The sequence below is a fragment of the Protopterus annectens genome, chromosome 15.part0 (assembly GCF_019279795.1).
Source record: "Protopterus annectens isolate FY-2018-M chromosome 15.part0, PAN1.0, whole genome shotgun sequence".
In the NCBI taxonomy this organism is placed as follows: Eukaryota; Metazoa; Chordata; order Ceratodontiformes; family Protopteridae; genus Protopterus; species Protopterus annectens.
This window is the reverse complement of record NC_056749.1, coordinates 537,128,343-537,145,093: the sequence shown is the minus strand read 5'-3', so window position 1 is coordinate 537,145,093 and position 16,751 is coordinate 537,128,343. Positions and strand designations below refer to the sequence as shown.

Genomic DNA, 16,751 nt, shown 5'->3' with positions numbered 1-16,751 from the left:
AGCAGCACAGTGCCCTTCAAAAATGCCTTACAAAGTCTATGTGCCATTAAACTGGGTTCACTGGCAACGTGAAAAGTGGAAATAGCCGCCAACTGGACCTTTATGGTAGCAGCTGCTGAACCTTGATTTAAACGCATGGAAAGAAATTCCAGAACTGAAGAGATTGGGGCTGTGTAACGATCTATTTGCCTTTCATGAGCCCATATGGAGAATCTTCCATTTACTGGAATAAATCTTCCTGGTCAAAGGCTTATGGGAAGAAGATAGAATATGAACCACTTCCGAAGAAAAACGATGAAACCTGATCAGTGATGGGAAGTGGAGTAGCCAGGCTGTCAACCGGAGGGTTTGAAGAGAGGGATGGAACTGCCCTGACATACGAGTCAGTAGGTCAGGTTGTGGGTCCAGAATCCAGGGTGCGTCCATAAGATAGGGATGGAGAAAAAGGAACCAAATTTGACGAGGCCAGTGTGGAGCAATCAGAATCATTTTGCTTCCCAAGGATTGCACTTTCTGAATTACCTTCGTCAGCAGAGGAACAGGAGGGAAGACATACAGTAGACCAGGGGGCCAATCGTGGACCAGAGCATCCCTGGGTGACTCCCCCTGAGGGGGAATAAGGGTGAAGTAGCTGCTGCACTTGGTACTGAGGGGACTGGCAAATAGGTCGCAGCAAGGCTGACCCCATCTGCGGAAAATCTGCTCCGCAACTTGACTGTTCAGGGACCACTCGTGAGGCATAAGAATAGCTCTGCTCAACCTGTCGGCGATCACATTGGACTTCCCAACGTTTTCTTGTAGCAATGCACATTCCGGGGAAGACAATGCCCACTGCCACACTCGCATGGCCTCTCTGCAAAGGGGATAAGATCTGGTTCCACCTTGTTTGTTCAGATACCATACCACCGACATATTGTCCGAGTGGATCGCAATAGTCCCCAGAGGAAGAAAGCTTTGAAGTGCTTGCAACGCTAGCAGCACTGCTCATTCTCCAAAATATTGATATTGTGTTCTTGCCACATGCCTTGGACTGTCCTGTCGAGATAATGCCCCCACCCCATCTGGGAGGCATCCATGGTCACTGTGGCAACAGGAGGGGATGGAACGAAGGGTTTCCCCGCATTGAGGTTGCTGGTGTGAAGCTACCAACGTAGATCCTGCTTGCACCTGTCTGTGATCATTATGAGATTAGAAAGCAGCATATTCTGTAGAGACCACTGGGCAAAGAGCATCCACTGAAGGAGCCTTATGTGTAGCCTCGCAAGTGGGACCAGCATAATTGATGAGGCCATAGTCCCTAACAATTTCAGAACCATTTTTGCCTTCACTTTAAAGGAAGCAACGGGTTTACCTGCTGTTGCAAACCTTGAATCCTTTTCTTGAGGTAAAAATGCCCTCATGCACACGGTGTCTAACTCAGCACCTATAAAGGTGACACACTGAGGGCAACAAGGCAGACTTTTCCCAGTTTAGAGTGACAACCAAATGTTGACACAGATTGATCGCGGTGTCTCTGGTCTGTAGTAGTAGATGCCTGGTGGTGGCAGAGAGGAGCCAGTCGTCCAGGTATGGAAACACTTGGAATCCCTGAAATCTCAAGTGAGTTGTCACCACTGCCATACACTTGGTGAACACCCTGGGGGCTGTGGTGAGACCAAAGGGCAGGGCTCGAAATTGAAAATGACTGGCTCCCAGCTGGAAGTGTAGGTGACTTCTAGATGTCCTGTCCATTTTTATATGGTATTAAGCATCCTTGAGGTCGATGGAGCACAGCCACACTGCTTTTCCCAACAATGGGAGAATGGATTGCAATGTGACCATTCGGGACTTGGACTTCTTCATGTGGAGTTTTAAGCGGCTGAGATCCAAGATGAGTCTCAGGTCCCCTGTTCTTTTCAGCACCAAAAAGAATCTGGAGTAAGTCCCTAATCTGAGCTAGTCTGAGGGGACATGCTGGATGGCTCCTTTTTCTAGCAGCTTCTGAATTTCTGAAGCTGCAGAATCCCTTTGATTGGGTGGAACATCTGGGATTCTTTTGATCAGCATGGGGGGGGGGGGGATGTGATATCCTCCAGAAATAATTTTTAGTACCCACTGGTCCTGAGTGATGTGCTGCCAGGCTTCTGGGTATAGTGAGATGCGACCCCTGATTGGCTCCGAAGAAGCGCAGTTGGGCCTCCCATCAGGAGAGTTGGTAGGAAGGACCACAAAAGGAGTCACTGTCTCCCTGGTTATGCATGCCTCCTCTGCCTCTAGGGCGACGTCTGCCTGAGTTGCCACCCCCTCCCCTGACCCTGGAAGGGGATTGACTTTGTGCATCAGGGAAAAATCTCAGATTTCTTGAACCACATTTTCCCACCCTTCTGGCTCTTGGGATAAGGTCTAGAAGGCATGGAAAAACAGACTCCCCACGGCAGACAGAGTTATACCCTCTTGCTCGCACCTAGTGAGAGTCTTTCACCTTGGTTCTGAACAAGGAGGAACCATCAAAAGGGGCACTGGTGAATGCAGACTTAAAGACCTCCACGAAATTACAAAGGCGCATCCAGGAGTGTCTCCTGAGAGAGACTCCAGAACTCGCTGTCCTACTTGCTCCTTCGGCTGCATAGGAGATCAGTCTCATGGAGGAGTTAGCTATAGAATTTAAGGTAGACATCTTAACATTGACTTTCCGAGCCACTGCATCAGATATGTTACCTTGCAGAGCATCTCCAAGCTCTTTCAGGAGATCTCTTTGGAGCCTTGTAAAATGTGATAAGTAATTCAGCGACCGCAGAGTAAAGGCTGCTGAAGAAAACATATGCTTCCCATACCGGTCCATGGTCCTAAACTCCTTTGTTAGGGGGATGGACGGTAGACGAAGTCTCAGCCAGTTCCTTCTTGGTGGCAGCTGCCACCATCATGGCAGCTACTGGGATGCCTTTCATAAGAAAGTCTTTGTCAGCAGGGGCGGACAGAAATTTGTTGTGTCTCATGGGGACTGGTGCCACAGTATCAGGGGTTTCCCACACCATATGACAAACCAGATCAAGGAGTCCATCAAAGGGTGGAGAGACCCAAGAGGCGGAAGGCTGAGCCCCAAAGGCCTTCAGGAACACTGACTCCTCTTCAGAGGGGGGTTTTGAGGGCCAGTCGTCTCCGTTTCAAGATCGCTACGATATCAGAAAAGGAGATATCCTCAGAGGATGACTTGGGGGACCCCTCAGATTCCTCGAGGTCAGTGTCTGACATGAGACTCTTCCTGGGAGTCTAAGAGCTTCCTCTTGCACATTCTTTTTCTGGGGGCTCCTCAGGCACAAACTCTGGTGATCCCTCAGAAAATAGGGGACCACTCATGGGTGTCTTCTGAGGCCTTGGGTCTCTGCTGTCCAAAGATAGATGGCGATCAGAGACAGTTACCGGGGCCGGAGGGGGAAGTGTGTCAGAACTGTAGGATGCAGGTGAGGATCTGGCCAGCACACTCCGCATGACCTCGAAAGCTGGTTCCCCCTAGCTTCGAAGATAGACTAACTGTGGAATCTCTCGGAGCAGAGGGGACAGGGTCTGAAGCAAGAGTCTGGCTCACTCGAGCCAAAGCACAGAGTGACAGGCTGGGAGCCGAAGAGCGCCCCGACGCCTCCCCTTCGGGTCCAACCAAGGAACCACGAGTCCTGGACCCTGTGGACGGAGCCGACGGGGTTGGAGCGGAGATCAGAGCAGACAAGCCGGGATGGGCCATCGGAGCCGACCAAGAAGCATCATACGGCGCCAACCGCTCTGGCTCCGAAGACTGGGATTTGCTCGGAGGATCTATCGACGATGGATGGGTGACTGGCTCTGGAGCCAAAAGCAATTTAGCAAGCACCGGTGATTGGAGCAGTCTCTGCACCACTCTATCCACATCTACATCAGAGTGTGTCCTGGAGGACCTAGAGGACAGGGTGGGAGATTTAGACCTCCTCTCAGAAGAAGGAGACCTGCGAAGAGGAGAGACCAGTCTAAACTGGAGACTGGCTCCGAGCTAGCATCTCCCGTCACCGAAAAACTGGGAGCTGATGTAGGTCCTGTAGCTTCAGAAACTTCCTTCGGCACCGAAGACAGTGGAGCAGAGGATGCCACAGTAGATTTGGTAACTTTCGCCGGAGGCTCCGATAGTACAGACGGAGCCAGAGAACGTTTCTTTGCTTTAGATGTGCTGGCAGGAACAGACTTAGCACTAGAAGACCTCTCCAAATCTTTCTCAAAGGAGGGTTTCTGTAGACCCTTCAGTATCAGCTTGTTCTTCCGTTCTTGAAGAACACGAGGGCTGAACAAATGACAAAAAGTACAAGATTCCTGAAGGTGTATAGCCCCCAAACAATAAACACATACCAAATGCCCATCGGTAATAGACATCTTGTACTCACATTTACTACACTTCTTGAAGCCCGAAGGCTTATGTGCTTTAGTATCTTTAGACCTAGTAGGCAGGATACTAAATACGACACCACAGACTTACCAGCAAAAAGGCGGAAACAATAATTAAAACTACAGACACACCAGGACCTCTATATCAAACGGTCATGAAGGACAAACACTAAGAAGGACTAAGTCCTCTTAACTTCAACGGTCCTAGCCTGGAGGGGTTAGGTACCCAAGCACAAGACAAACACAGAAGGGAAAGAGACAACCAAGGGAGGACTAGGTCCTCTAACTGAAATGGGCTTAGCCCGTAGGGAGATAGCTGACAGGATACCAGTAAAGTAGATAAAGGAACAGAAGGAGCGCAAAACTGCTTAACCACAACACACATGCAGACACAGCTATGAAAATAGCTTTTGGAGCAAAAAATTAGTCAATTAAGACACAAAAGTTATACTTAGCCACAGCCAAGAGCAAGACCACGTCTGAGCTTTGTGAGCGGCAAATGAGATCTGGGAAAGGGAGCAGTGCAGTATGGGATACCTCTTAGCCCAGCCAACTGAAAGACTTTGAGCTAGAGTATGGCAGAGTCAGAGCAGAGGTTCGGCTCCGAACTCATGGGTAAGAATGTAGGCGAGAGTGGACTTCATAACATTCTAAGTTGTCTGTGCACATCCAATGAACGCAGAATCCACTCCCCCTTGTTCTGTGGATTGGGAAAAAGTTGGCAAATGAACGGTCTGATTAAGAGCCACACTGGATACCACCTTAGGCATGAAGGATGGATTGGTCCTGAGAGACACCCTATCAGCATGAAAAATGATGAAAGGCTCCACTGCCATAAGAGCCTGTAATTCGGAAATCCTTCTAGCTGAAGTGACTGCTAAAATCTCTCTCCTGGAAAACAGCTTTCCTTTTAAGCCTGCAGTAGCAGCTGGCTCGAAAGGAGGGAGAGTGAGTTTTTCCCATACAAAATTGAGGTCCCAGGCAGGGGTTGGAGCTCTCCTGAGTGGTCTTAAGTATTTGGCCCCTCTGAGATACTACTTTAGCAGAGGATGAAAGAAGAGGGGAGGTTCTGTGTTGTAATTAGCTGAAATGGCTGAGGCATGGATTTTTATGGAAGAAAATGACAGGCCCTTGTGAAGCATCTCAGTTAAGTATGTAAAATCTGAGGAATACTGGGCACTGCTGTGCTTATCCCTTGCGATTGATTCCAGGCACAGAATCTTTTCCATTTGTCAGCATAAGATTTTCTAGTACTAGGCCTTGCCTCCAAAATGACATCAATCACAGGTTTGCTGAGGGATGCTGAGAGTGAATTTAGATGATTAGCCACGCTGCAAGATTCAAAGTTTGGAGCAGAGTGTGCAGAATTTGGTTGTCCTGCTGAGACAGTAAGTAAGGTGTCTGAGGCAGGTGCCACGGTGAAAGGTGCGACACATTGCGCAGGACTGGGTACCAATGTTGGAGAGGCCAGTCTGGAGCAATCAAAATCATTTTTGGTTTGTCCCGTTTGACTTTTAGTAGAACTTTGGAGAGCAGAGGCAGAGGGGGAAAGGCGTAGACTGATAGGTTTTTCCAGCTGAAGGATAGAGCATCCACTTTCCAGGCTTTTTTGTGAGGAGTTCTTGTGCAGAATTTGCCCAACTGATAGTTCTGGGGTGAGGCAAAAAGATCTATGCCTGGACTCCCCCATTTGCATGTCAACATGTTGAAAATCCATGGTTCCAGTTTCCATTTGTGTGGGTCCATGAGATTTCTACTTAGTCTGCCAGAGTATTCAGCTTTCCTGGAAATAATTGAGCTTGTAGTTGTATTTTGATAGGTCAAGGCTGTGTTCTACAATGCCATGGCTAGTCTGCAAAGGGGGTAGGAGTGTGTACCCCCCTGCATGTTTACGTACCACATAACTGTGTTGTCTGTCTATCATTAATTGTCCTGGATGAAGGTAGTCCTTGAAGGCTGTCAGTGCATTCTGTACAGCTAGCATTCCTTTTTGATCGATATGAAGGTGCATTTGATTTGGACTCCATTTGCCCTGAATGCACTTCCCTGACAGATGAGCCGCCCTAAGCATACTCTGATGTGTCTGTAGTTAGGGTGTGGGCGGCAGGGGGTGGAGTGAATGGCAGTCCCTTGTTTTGGTGGCAGGCCTCTGCCCACCACAGGAACTGTAGTTGCAGGCAAGGTATTTGTTTCCAGGCTGTGACAACGTTGACTCCATACACTAAGTACCACTTAAGTTTCCTCATATGCAGTCTTGCATATGGAATTAGAAGAATGCAGGAGGCCATGAACCCCAAGGCTTGCAGATAGCAGGGTTTTTGTGGCCACCTGTTTGAAGTAAGTTACCAAATGAATTTGCTTTTCTGGCGTAAGATAAGCCATCTGGGCAGTTGTATTCAAGCTTGCACCCAGGAATGTAATTTTTTGAGAGGGTACCAGTTGTGACTTCTTTTTGTTTATAGTGTACCCTAGACAAGTTAGAACCCTTTTTACAAACGCCAGACGTTTTAGAAGAATGCCCCTGTTTTCTGCCCGATTTAGACAATCGTCTAGGTATGGATATATTTGAATACTTCTTTGCCTGCAAAACGCAATTACTGGAGCCAGTCACTTTGTGAAGACCCTCGGTGCAGTAGATAAGCCAAAGGGCAGTGCAGAGAACTGGTAATGCAAGTAGCCTGCTTTGAAGTGGAGGTATCTTCTGCAAGATTTCCTGATTGGGATGTGCAGCTAAGCCTCTTTTTCAAGTCTAGAGTTACCAACCAGGCGTCTTTGCCTAGCATAGCAAGTAACTGTTGAAGAGTCAGCATCCTGAATTTTGGAATGTCCAGAAATGTGTTTAGAGTAGATAAGTCCAGAATTGGACGCCATAATTTGTCTTTTCTGGGTACCAGGAAAAGCCTTGAATAGAAACCTTGTCCCTTTTTCTCTTTTGGTACTGGTTGAATAGCCCCCATGTTCATGAGGGACAGTACTTGTTTCTAGGCCTCTGCCCACTGATTTGGGGGCAGTTCTGGCCATACATTTGGGATTGGCAATGTGTGGAAATGAAATCTGTATCCCTGGGATACTATATTTAAAACCCATTTGTCCTGGGCTATAAGTTGCCAGTTTCTTGCATGAAGTGCCAGTTTTTCCCCCAAAGGGGCGGCTAAAAGCTAAGTGTTTGGTAAGAGTAAAGGGAAGTCATTGAGACTGCTTACCACAGGGAGGGGTCTTGTTTCCAGATTTGTAGGAGGCGGCACCCCATTGTTTTGCTCTAAAAGTCCCTTGTGACTGAAACCTGGAGTCTTTGGAATGTCTGGGTTTGACTAGATTGGCTCTCGAAGGAACTGGAAAGGACCAGTTCTTAGTAAGCCAGTGCCTACTAAATCTTGGAGGTTGCACTTGTAAAAAAATATTTCACAGTTTACATAAATTTAGCTTTATCTTCTATCTTTTTTTAAAACTTCTTCAGCCTTATTACCAAAGAGACGGTCAGCATCCAACAATTTTGCTTTAACATGATCGTGCAGAGTTTTGCTCTTTGAGCCAAGCATGCCTTCTTAGCACAGAAGAAGTTACAGTAGCCCTGCAAGAGGCCTCCAAAGACTCAAAACCACATTGCAAAGTATGTTTTCCAACTTGTTCAGCTGAATGGAATAGATCCTGTAAATCTTTAATTTTCCACAGAGTCAGAAATTAACATAAGTTTGTTTAAGCAGTCAATATGCTGTTGATATTTAAGCATATGAAATTGACAGTTTAAAGCACTGATTGCCAAGGTTGCAGAAGTGTAAACCTTCTTACCCCATCTATCCAGCGCCCTGGAATCTCTATCAGAAGGGATAGGATTTTTAGCAGTAGAAGCCTTAATGCCCTTGGGACCCTGAGAAATGGTTTCAGTACTGCAATAGGATTTTTAAAAAGGAATTTGTGGGAGTTAAGAACCCTGTAGTATCTGTCTGGCTTACAAGGAGCTGGAGGCAGAGAATCAGGAGCCATACTAGATTCTGAAAAAACATCCAACAAGGTCTAGAACAGGAGGTATAGCCAAAGGCCTATGCTGAGGCAGAAGAAGAAAATCCCCAAGTCTCTTTTTAGATTCAGAGAAATCCTGACTTTCCCAGTGGAAATGTTTACATACCTTAAGGGAAGTTTCCCCCTAAAAAAATCCTCAGGGGGAGAAGCAGAAGGAATGGAATCTTCTGCATCAGAGTCCTCATAAGTAGGTATAGGCAAATTCTGTTCATTACAAGAGTCAGAAGAAATAGAATCCTGTTCAGAAGATTCATAATCAATGTCTTGCCTAGGCCTCTTAGAAAGGGGCATGGGGTTGGCTACCCCTGATCAGAGTAATTAAATCTTCAGCCATTTTGATAATTAGTTTTTTTAGGTATAGGGGCCTGCATATGTGGCCCAGGCGTAGTTTTTTTTTTTTATAGTCATAGGTTTATATTTTGGCCTTAGTTTTGAAGATGGCGTCAGTCTAATATACATATCTGTAGGCCTGAAAACACCCTCAGAGGCCGGTGCCTGCACAGTGGCTCCGAACCCATCTAAGGTAGAGACCTCCGCAGGTTCCATAATTGAAGCATCTCACGGCATACCGGACTCTGAATGGGTCTCAGTAGAGGCCTGCGAATCAGAAGCAGCGAGTATCAGGGACCGCGAAAGCGCCTGAGTACCGGCGAACTGGTGACTGGCTTAGGAAAAGCGTCATAGTCAGTCTTGGACCTAGACGGCCTGTCCTTTTTCTTTGCGTTTTTTTTAGGTATTCCAGTAGTCTGATTGCTAACCAATGACATTTCTGGATAATTAAAGCACAAGCCAAAATATTTAGAAACAAAAATGTACCGACGTTTAATAGTGCATTGATTAAATTTAGCACAAAACTGACAGCAAGGTACGTTGTGGTCAGGGCCTAGGCAAGGAATACAGTACAAATGAAAATCCTTATGAGGTATTTGCTTCCCACAAGTAATGCAATTATTAACTTTTACTGACATTGGTAAGGAGCAAGAAAATGTTTCCCCAACGGGGTACTTAGCTTTTTAGATGAAGACTTCGATTCTAAAACTCAAAAAACGAAAATTTCAGAAGTCTGCCGACCAGCACTTGCGAACTGCTTCTTCTGTGGGAACTGTGCGGCAAGAAAGACTGATGTAATCGCGTCGGCTGCATGTTTTATACCCCTGACGTCATGGAAGAAAGGACAGCAACAGACGCAGGACCCAAGACTTTGTTAATCAGGCCGACTGAGGGCAACCTGCCAGCAAATTACCCAAATGTAATGACTGCAACAGTGAAACACGAAGAACATCTGTAGTGACTGCCCCCCACACGGAAGCACAGGTACCTGTATTTTGATGGGATAATACATATGGATAATACATGTTCTGGAGATTTATAGAGCACATACAATCATCCTTGGTCAAAAAAGTGAGCATGGACTGAGCCATGACCATCCACATGTTGAGCGTTTGACAAACTGACTCACACTGCTGAGATTCAAAACTGGTTTTAGGTCCCCAGTTTTCTTTGGCACTAAAAAAATCTAGGATAAAGCTCCAGATCCTTGCTGGTCTGATGGGACCAAATGGATGACCTTTCTATTTCTATGGCTGCTGCTTTCCTCTGACTAGGTGGAACTTCAATCTCCCAAATCTACCACAAAAATCATGAAGGAAAAATTGTAGGCAACCTCTGGACATTATACTGAACACTCCGGCATCTTTGGTGATGGCTATCCAGGCTTCTGGATGCAGAGATAAATGCCCTCTCCAACAGCTTCCAGAGTGCAGCAGTGAAGCATCCTTTCAGGACAGTGAAAGGAAAGGACCTCTGAAGTCCTGATGATGTGGGCAGCCTCTACCGCTAGGGTGGCACCTGCTATTAGAATTCCCCCCTCTCTCCACAAGAGTCCTAGGAAGATCCTCGGATCTTGTGGAACCACATCTTTCTACCTTCCCTTTTCTTGAAAAAGTCCTCTGAGGGGTATGCAAATGTATCCCTATGGCTGATAACTCCTTCCCATTCTCTGTTCATTCCCAACGAGTTTCCTTTACCTTAGGGCCAAACAAGATGAATCCATCAAATAAAGCCCTGATGAAGACTTGAAGAGCTCTGCAAAGTCACAAAAGGTACATCCAGGCATGTTTTATTATAGCAATTCCTGAACCTGCAGCTCTTAAAGCTCACTCTGAGGCATGAGAAATCAACCTCAGAGGCATTCGATGGGGACAGAAGACTGGCCAATTGCAAAGAAACTGTCTTGTCCTCTGCAGACATGGACAAGGAGAGAGTACTGAAAAACTCTGATCAATTCCCTCTGAAATTTTGTAACGTGTGCAAAGTAGTCAAGAGTCCTGAGGGCAAAGATTGTGGATACTTAAACTTCCCAAACCTGTTGGGAGGACAGACAGAGGAACTCTGCTCAGCAAGTTCGTTCCTGGTAGCTGCTGCTACCACCACAGCATCCACTGGTGACTTTGCTTCAATGTGTCCTATCTTTTGACTCAATGAGCTAATTACTTATCTGGCCTCTTGGGGACAGGCTCCAGGACGGCCAGATTTTTCCAGGTTTGGCAGGATGAGATGCACCTCATCCGCTAGGGGGACTATCCAAGGCTAAGCTTTCTCTGTAAGCTTTGAGAAACACAGACTCCTTTGGGGGGGGGGGAAGAGTATCAACCACCTTTCTGCCTCAAAAGTGTGAAGACTGAGACATCAAGGGGTGATCTAGGGGGCCCCCTCCCCTTAATCAGCACCTTCTGTCAGATTCCTGTGGGGAATTGGGGAATATTAAGTGCTTCCTTGTGTACGTATGATTCGGGGGGGGGGGGGGGTCTGTGGTGGGAACTTCCAGGGAGAACTTGGAAGTGCGAGCAGAATCCTGGATAAGGACTATCTCTAGGCTTGCCTTGGCTGGCTATCCCGACGGGACACTATGGAAAGACTCAGAAAGACTCAGGATCCAAGGTACATATAGTTTTGGAGGGGATGGACCCAAGGGGGACAATAATGTCTTGTCCATGGTGGTGGAAAATGCTCTCTCCACTACCCCAAAAGGCAGAAGTCATGAGGGAAGCAAGAACAGACCTGGTAGGAGCCGAAGCCACCTGCTCAGGATGACTCCATGCATCTTCAAGATTCTGCCTCAACACAAAGGTTGAAGCCAAGCTCTGGCACTACAGCTCCAAGATGCCTCAGGTTCTGACAGAGATGGACCAGTCACACAGAAGGTGTTGCAATAGACAAAGGTCAAGGGTTTAGGCTCTAACAGATAAACTTGGGATTCTCAGATCCGAAAACTCCAAAACCAGAGGACGGTCCTGAGTAGGAGTCAAAAGTTAGGGTTGGAATGGTGGTAGGCTCACTGATCCAATGAAGATTGGGCCAAAATTACTCCAGAGTCTGGGTTCTGAGAAACTTTATCTTATCCAGATCTGCTTCTGTTAGGCTCCTAGCTGACCTGAGGAATGAATTATTAACTTTTTTTTTCTTCTCAATGTAGCTTTCTACCACTGAAGAAATGTTTATAATGTTTTGCCGATAACATGTTTTGTATTTTATGTAAAGATGTCTTGCATGGTTTTATATTATGTGGAGCTTTTCTCCCCGGACCGCTGCTGAAAATGGACCTCGTCCAGTCGGACCATCCCGGTTAACAAATGTAAAATAAAAAAAATAACAATAAATAAATTAAGGTGTAGAGGGTGATCTGGACATCCTTTAAGGCATTTCCTGTAAAAATGGTGAATGAAGCTTTGAAGAAACAGGATCCAGGGTGAATCTGGGGGATTTAACTAGAAGATTTTGACCTGGCTCAAGTTGGACCCAAAGGAACAGTAGCATCCAAGACAAGTCAGACTCGATGAAATTGCTATGTTCTCAGGTTGAGCAGAACCCAAAGTAGGAGGACAGCAATTGGGGGAACGCTTCCTTGATAGGTGTTCCCCTTGGAAGACTTCACCAGAAGATGGAGGTGGACGGAAGCAAGCCTTTCAAAACAACTTGCTCCTGCTCTCAACAAACATTCTGTGATTAAAATTAAACCCTACACAAGCCTCACAATCAGTGTCAAGATGTCAATGTCCAGGGCAATAAACACCCTCCAAGTGTCCAAATTTGGAATCTAGTACTTACTGGATGAGCATTTAAAAAATTGGTTGGTTTTTCAGAAAATCTCAACACACAAAAACAAGAGAGAACAATTAAAGAAAGAAAAGAACTACCAACAATGGTTATGGTAAAACCAAACTGCAGCCACAATGCACGTTAAATACCAACAATGGTAAAGAAAGAAGTACCAACTCTAAAGTAGCAAGGAAAAAAAAAGGGTAGAAGGGGCATTTTTTTAAAATATAACTCAGAAAAATATGAAAGGAAAGAAAGACAGAGAAATCCGCTAGGAAATACCACTCGAGCTACAAGTGACCATACCCAAACAGTTTAATGGCAAATGAGAAATGAGGAAATTTCAGGCAAAGGACAAGATTATGGATAAGGGGAGGATCACTAGCTACCAAGCCAAAGTTTAACAAAGTAGCTGAAGTCGAATCCGACCCCATCAGCTGATAAATAGATGAAAAATACATCAGATCTGGTTCTTTTAGTCTGCACAGCTCGAGCTGCTTGACAGTTTGGGCAAGTGGAAGACTCCCTCAAGCTTTGGAGCTGGACAGCCATTATATCCTTGGCAGAATACAATCCATATAGCTAAGGATACTGCAGAATTGATCAATATGATCATCAAGAGATAAATATTTTCTTTTTCATAATTCTTGTGAAATGTAGTTAATACTTTTCAGTTGCCAGATGGCTTTCTTCATATGGGATGACAAGAGTAAAAGACTACCTGTTAATGCATTTGGGGTGCTGTGACAGTGGATGGTTTTCCCCACAGACAAAGGGGTGTAGATAAAAGCCATCTCCTGTGTAAAACAGCAACACTATATTCCAACTCACTACAGCACCACAGCATGAGTACAAGAACTGATGTCAAAAAGAAAACCAAACCATTTACTGTCAACCTGCACCAATACACATCTTTCCAAAGGAGAAATGAGGATGGTTAAAGCAGACAAAAAACATGTACCTGGGCAGGGGAGTGACTGACTTATTTTAATGAAAGTTTCAGCTAAGCAGCAATGTGCATCACAGTTCCACAAGTATGCCATGCAACAAAAGTAAACGCATCTTTTATAAACTATTTCTGTTAATACAAAGAAACCACACTGTCATCTGATCACTAAATTTATGACGCTGTTGTTACAGACCCCATCAGGAAAAGCTCCAGTCTTTTCAAGTTCTGTAGAGTTAAACACGAGGGAAGCAGAAACAATAGCATAAAACACATGGACAGTGACGAAAGTGCCATTAAAACACATCTTGGAAATGTCTAAATCCAATACAATCTAACTAACCAAACCTGTATGATGTGATCAACATGGGTCTATATTATGTCGAACTAAAACAAGTTTGAATGCTGTAATAGTGAACACTAAAGTCCGAAAGTGGAAAATAGCAAAAAAAAATCAGTGGGCTGCTTTCAGGGCTTTGCTATTTCCTCCACTGTGGCGCAATCTCAGAGTCGGTATATTTAAGTAGGGGGGGGTTGTCGGGTGCACAGCCCCCCCCCCTTTAGTTTAATGGGTTTTTTTGGGGGGTTGTTTTCCTCACTGAACAGCGATATTTTCCCCTGGGGAAAAAACTCTGTCTCTGTTCTGTGCTTTTGGTTTTGTTGAGTTTCAGACATAAGGGTTCGATATTCAACCATCGAACTTTGTAAGTTCTACTTTGTGATACAGACCCGATCAACACAACCCATGCCTCCAGAAAAGGTGGAGCACTGAATATTCATTGTTCCCAGACTGCACTCCAGCTCTCTAAGCTTAAGTAGTTTAACTCACGACCCCCCTTTAATTATTCCCCTTGCACCCACCAAGCATTTTACCTTCTTCCTTGGCATCAGGAAAAGTATCCTTGTCACTGATGTTGTAAGCGAAAGTCAGTTCATGCCCTTTGTAAGATGAAGTGGTATTTGTGAAGCTTATACTCCAATAGTGTTCATAACTTTTTCCAAAACTGATTTTTAAGAGTGGCATGCTAGACTCATTCCCACAAAAGCTGCCATTGGTTATCACATCATCTGGAACCTGCAAGGTGGCATTTCTCTACAAGGAAGAAAAAATTAACAGTTACTAAACATAACAAAAAATAAAACAAAAGAACAATCATATTCAATCTTTCAATTTTAAAGTTATTTACCAACAGTGCCTTTTAAGTGGTCAGCTTTTTTGGGTTACCCACTAGCAGAACAAAACACTTTTAAATAACTGGCAAAAATGCAACAGCCCTGGACCCTGTAAATGGCCCATTTCATACAGTACCACTCTAGGTGGACCTTGCAGTGCCACATGTCACACAACCCACATGAACTACATTTTTTTTTTTTTTTGGATACAAGGAAAACCAACGCAGAATTTTAACTTCAATCCAAGAGAAAAAAAATCACCACCACAAGATATTAAAATGTACATTTGCCACTGTAAAGGAATAAAGCCTTGACCACTACCCAGGCAACTACAATTTGACTGGCAAGGGCATGCCCTTCGGGGGGGGGGGGGGTGTAAGCTCTGAAGACAGTCAAGAATTTATTTTCCCCTGAAAAAGACTGAAGAAACAACTGAGGTGCTACCAGAGGACAGCTGTGGCATCATGTTGGCATCATGTTGACATCATCCCTTCAGGGAAGCAGAGGTAATTCAGCACCGACTCCACTGCATGTTCCACTCTCAGTGGGGTTACTAAGCATGTGGAAGATAGGAGGAAACCACTCCCTGGCAGCACTATGCTGCTGCCCCATGGTCCTCATCTCCTGGCAGACTCCAGACACTACTCGGGTATAGACAATATCAGGCTAAAGTGTGTACACAGTAAGACCTGGTAGATAAAGTGGTCAGCTATAAGGAAACAAAAACAAGGGCAAAAAATTAAATAAAAAGGTAATAAAGTATTCATTAAAAGCAATCACAAAACGAAGATTTAAGCAAACAAAATTCCATGGACACTATAAAAATACAAAGAATCCTTTAACAGTTCCAACATGCAACCTTGTTTTCAGTAAAAAAAACTTTAAGCCAGACAATAGCAAGGAAGACATCATTCCTTAGGAAAGTGTCTGCAAAAGAGAATTTCTGTTGTTGGTAGCTAGTTTTGGTACACAAATAGACAAGTTAACTTGGAAGGAGAGTACGGAATAAATGGATCTAGACAGACAAATGAAAGGAAATATGAAAGTTATGTACTTACCATAAATGCTAAGCTCTTTCATTTATGTCCATCCAATATGCCTGTGGTCCTTCAAACAGGATGTCAGATCTGACATGGCAGCGTTAGTGTTCCAGCAGAGTACCCAATTAAGAATTTCACACACATCAAGCACTTGCGGCCAGACTTCTCAGAATTTGGCAGCCCATTAACTCATGCACATATACAATGCATAAACAAACACAAGTCAAGGATCCATCAGGTCTTACAAGGAAAGGATGGGAAGGATGGTCTCCTGTCATGATGCCAGCTTTGAGGACAAAAGAACCAAAGGATGCGCTAGCCATCGATATGGAATCCAATTTGTAATGCTTGACAAAAGTGTGGACGGTCCCAGAGGCAGCTGTGCACATTTCTCCTTTTGATGAAAGCATAAAAAGATTGTGGAAGCTGCCAGTGCCATGGTAGTACAAGCATCAGGTTTACCCAATAAAGGCCGGTAGTGAGAGACAGACATCAGCAATGCAATCCAAAAGCTCTACGGAGAGAGGTACTTTGGGAACTATTTTACCTAGCATGTTCACTGCAAAGGAGATGTTCCGAGTCCTTACAAAAGGCTATGGTTCTGTGAAGACATCTATGGACAAAGGTATGGAGAACATACAGGACTAGGAAAAAAATACTGGTAAGAGCATGCACTACATATTCATTTCAGAAGCCACCTTAAAAAGAAAAGGATGGGCTGGTATGAACTGACAGTCAATGAGAAAACCAAAATAACAGTCAGACCAAAAAAGTGATAAATTCAGAAACTCTTCCAACAGAAGTAATGCTTATCAAAAATAGTTTTCCAAGAAAGGAATTTAATGAAATTCACAAAGGTTGTTTGAATAGTAGCCTTGTCAAAGATTCTATGCAAAGTTTAAATCAAGGGGTGCAGGCTCTGACTGGAGGTCAGAGTAAAAATATTCCTTTTAGAAAGGATTTGCAAAGTTAACGTGAGGCAAAGGAATGTTCCTGACTTCCTGCAAGAAAATTACAGACCAGTGCCGGCTGCACTTTCATTGCGGAAAAAAACAGCTCCGGAATCCAATAAGTGGGTTAAAAACAGA

At 44.8% G+C, this 16,751-nt stretch overlaps 1 protein-coding gene across 1 annotated transcript in view; it reads right to left on the bottom strand.

Moving 5' to 3' along the window:
• Positions 1-14,543, bottom strand: part of LAMP2 (lysosomal associated membrane protein 2) — a gene marked incomplete at its 5' end in the record, with an annotated part of 529,381 nt that extends 514,838 nt beyond the window's left edge. Inside the window, 1 exon segment of the mRNA XM_044057288.1 lies at positions 14,324-14,543. Coding sequence (XP_043913223.1) covers positions 14,324-14,543 — 220 coding nt within the window.
• Positions 14,544-16,751: the final 2,208 nt, after the last annotated feature.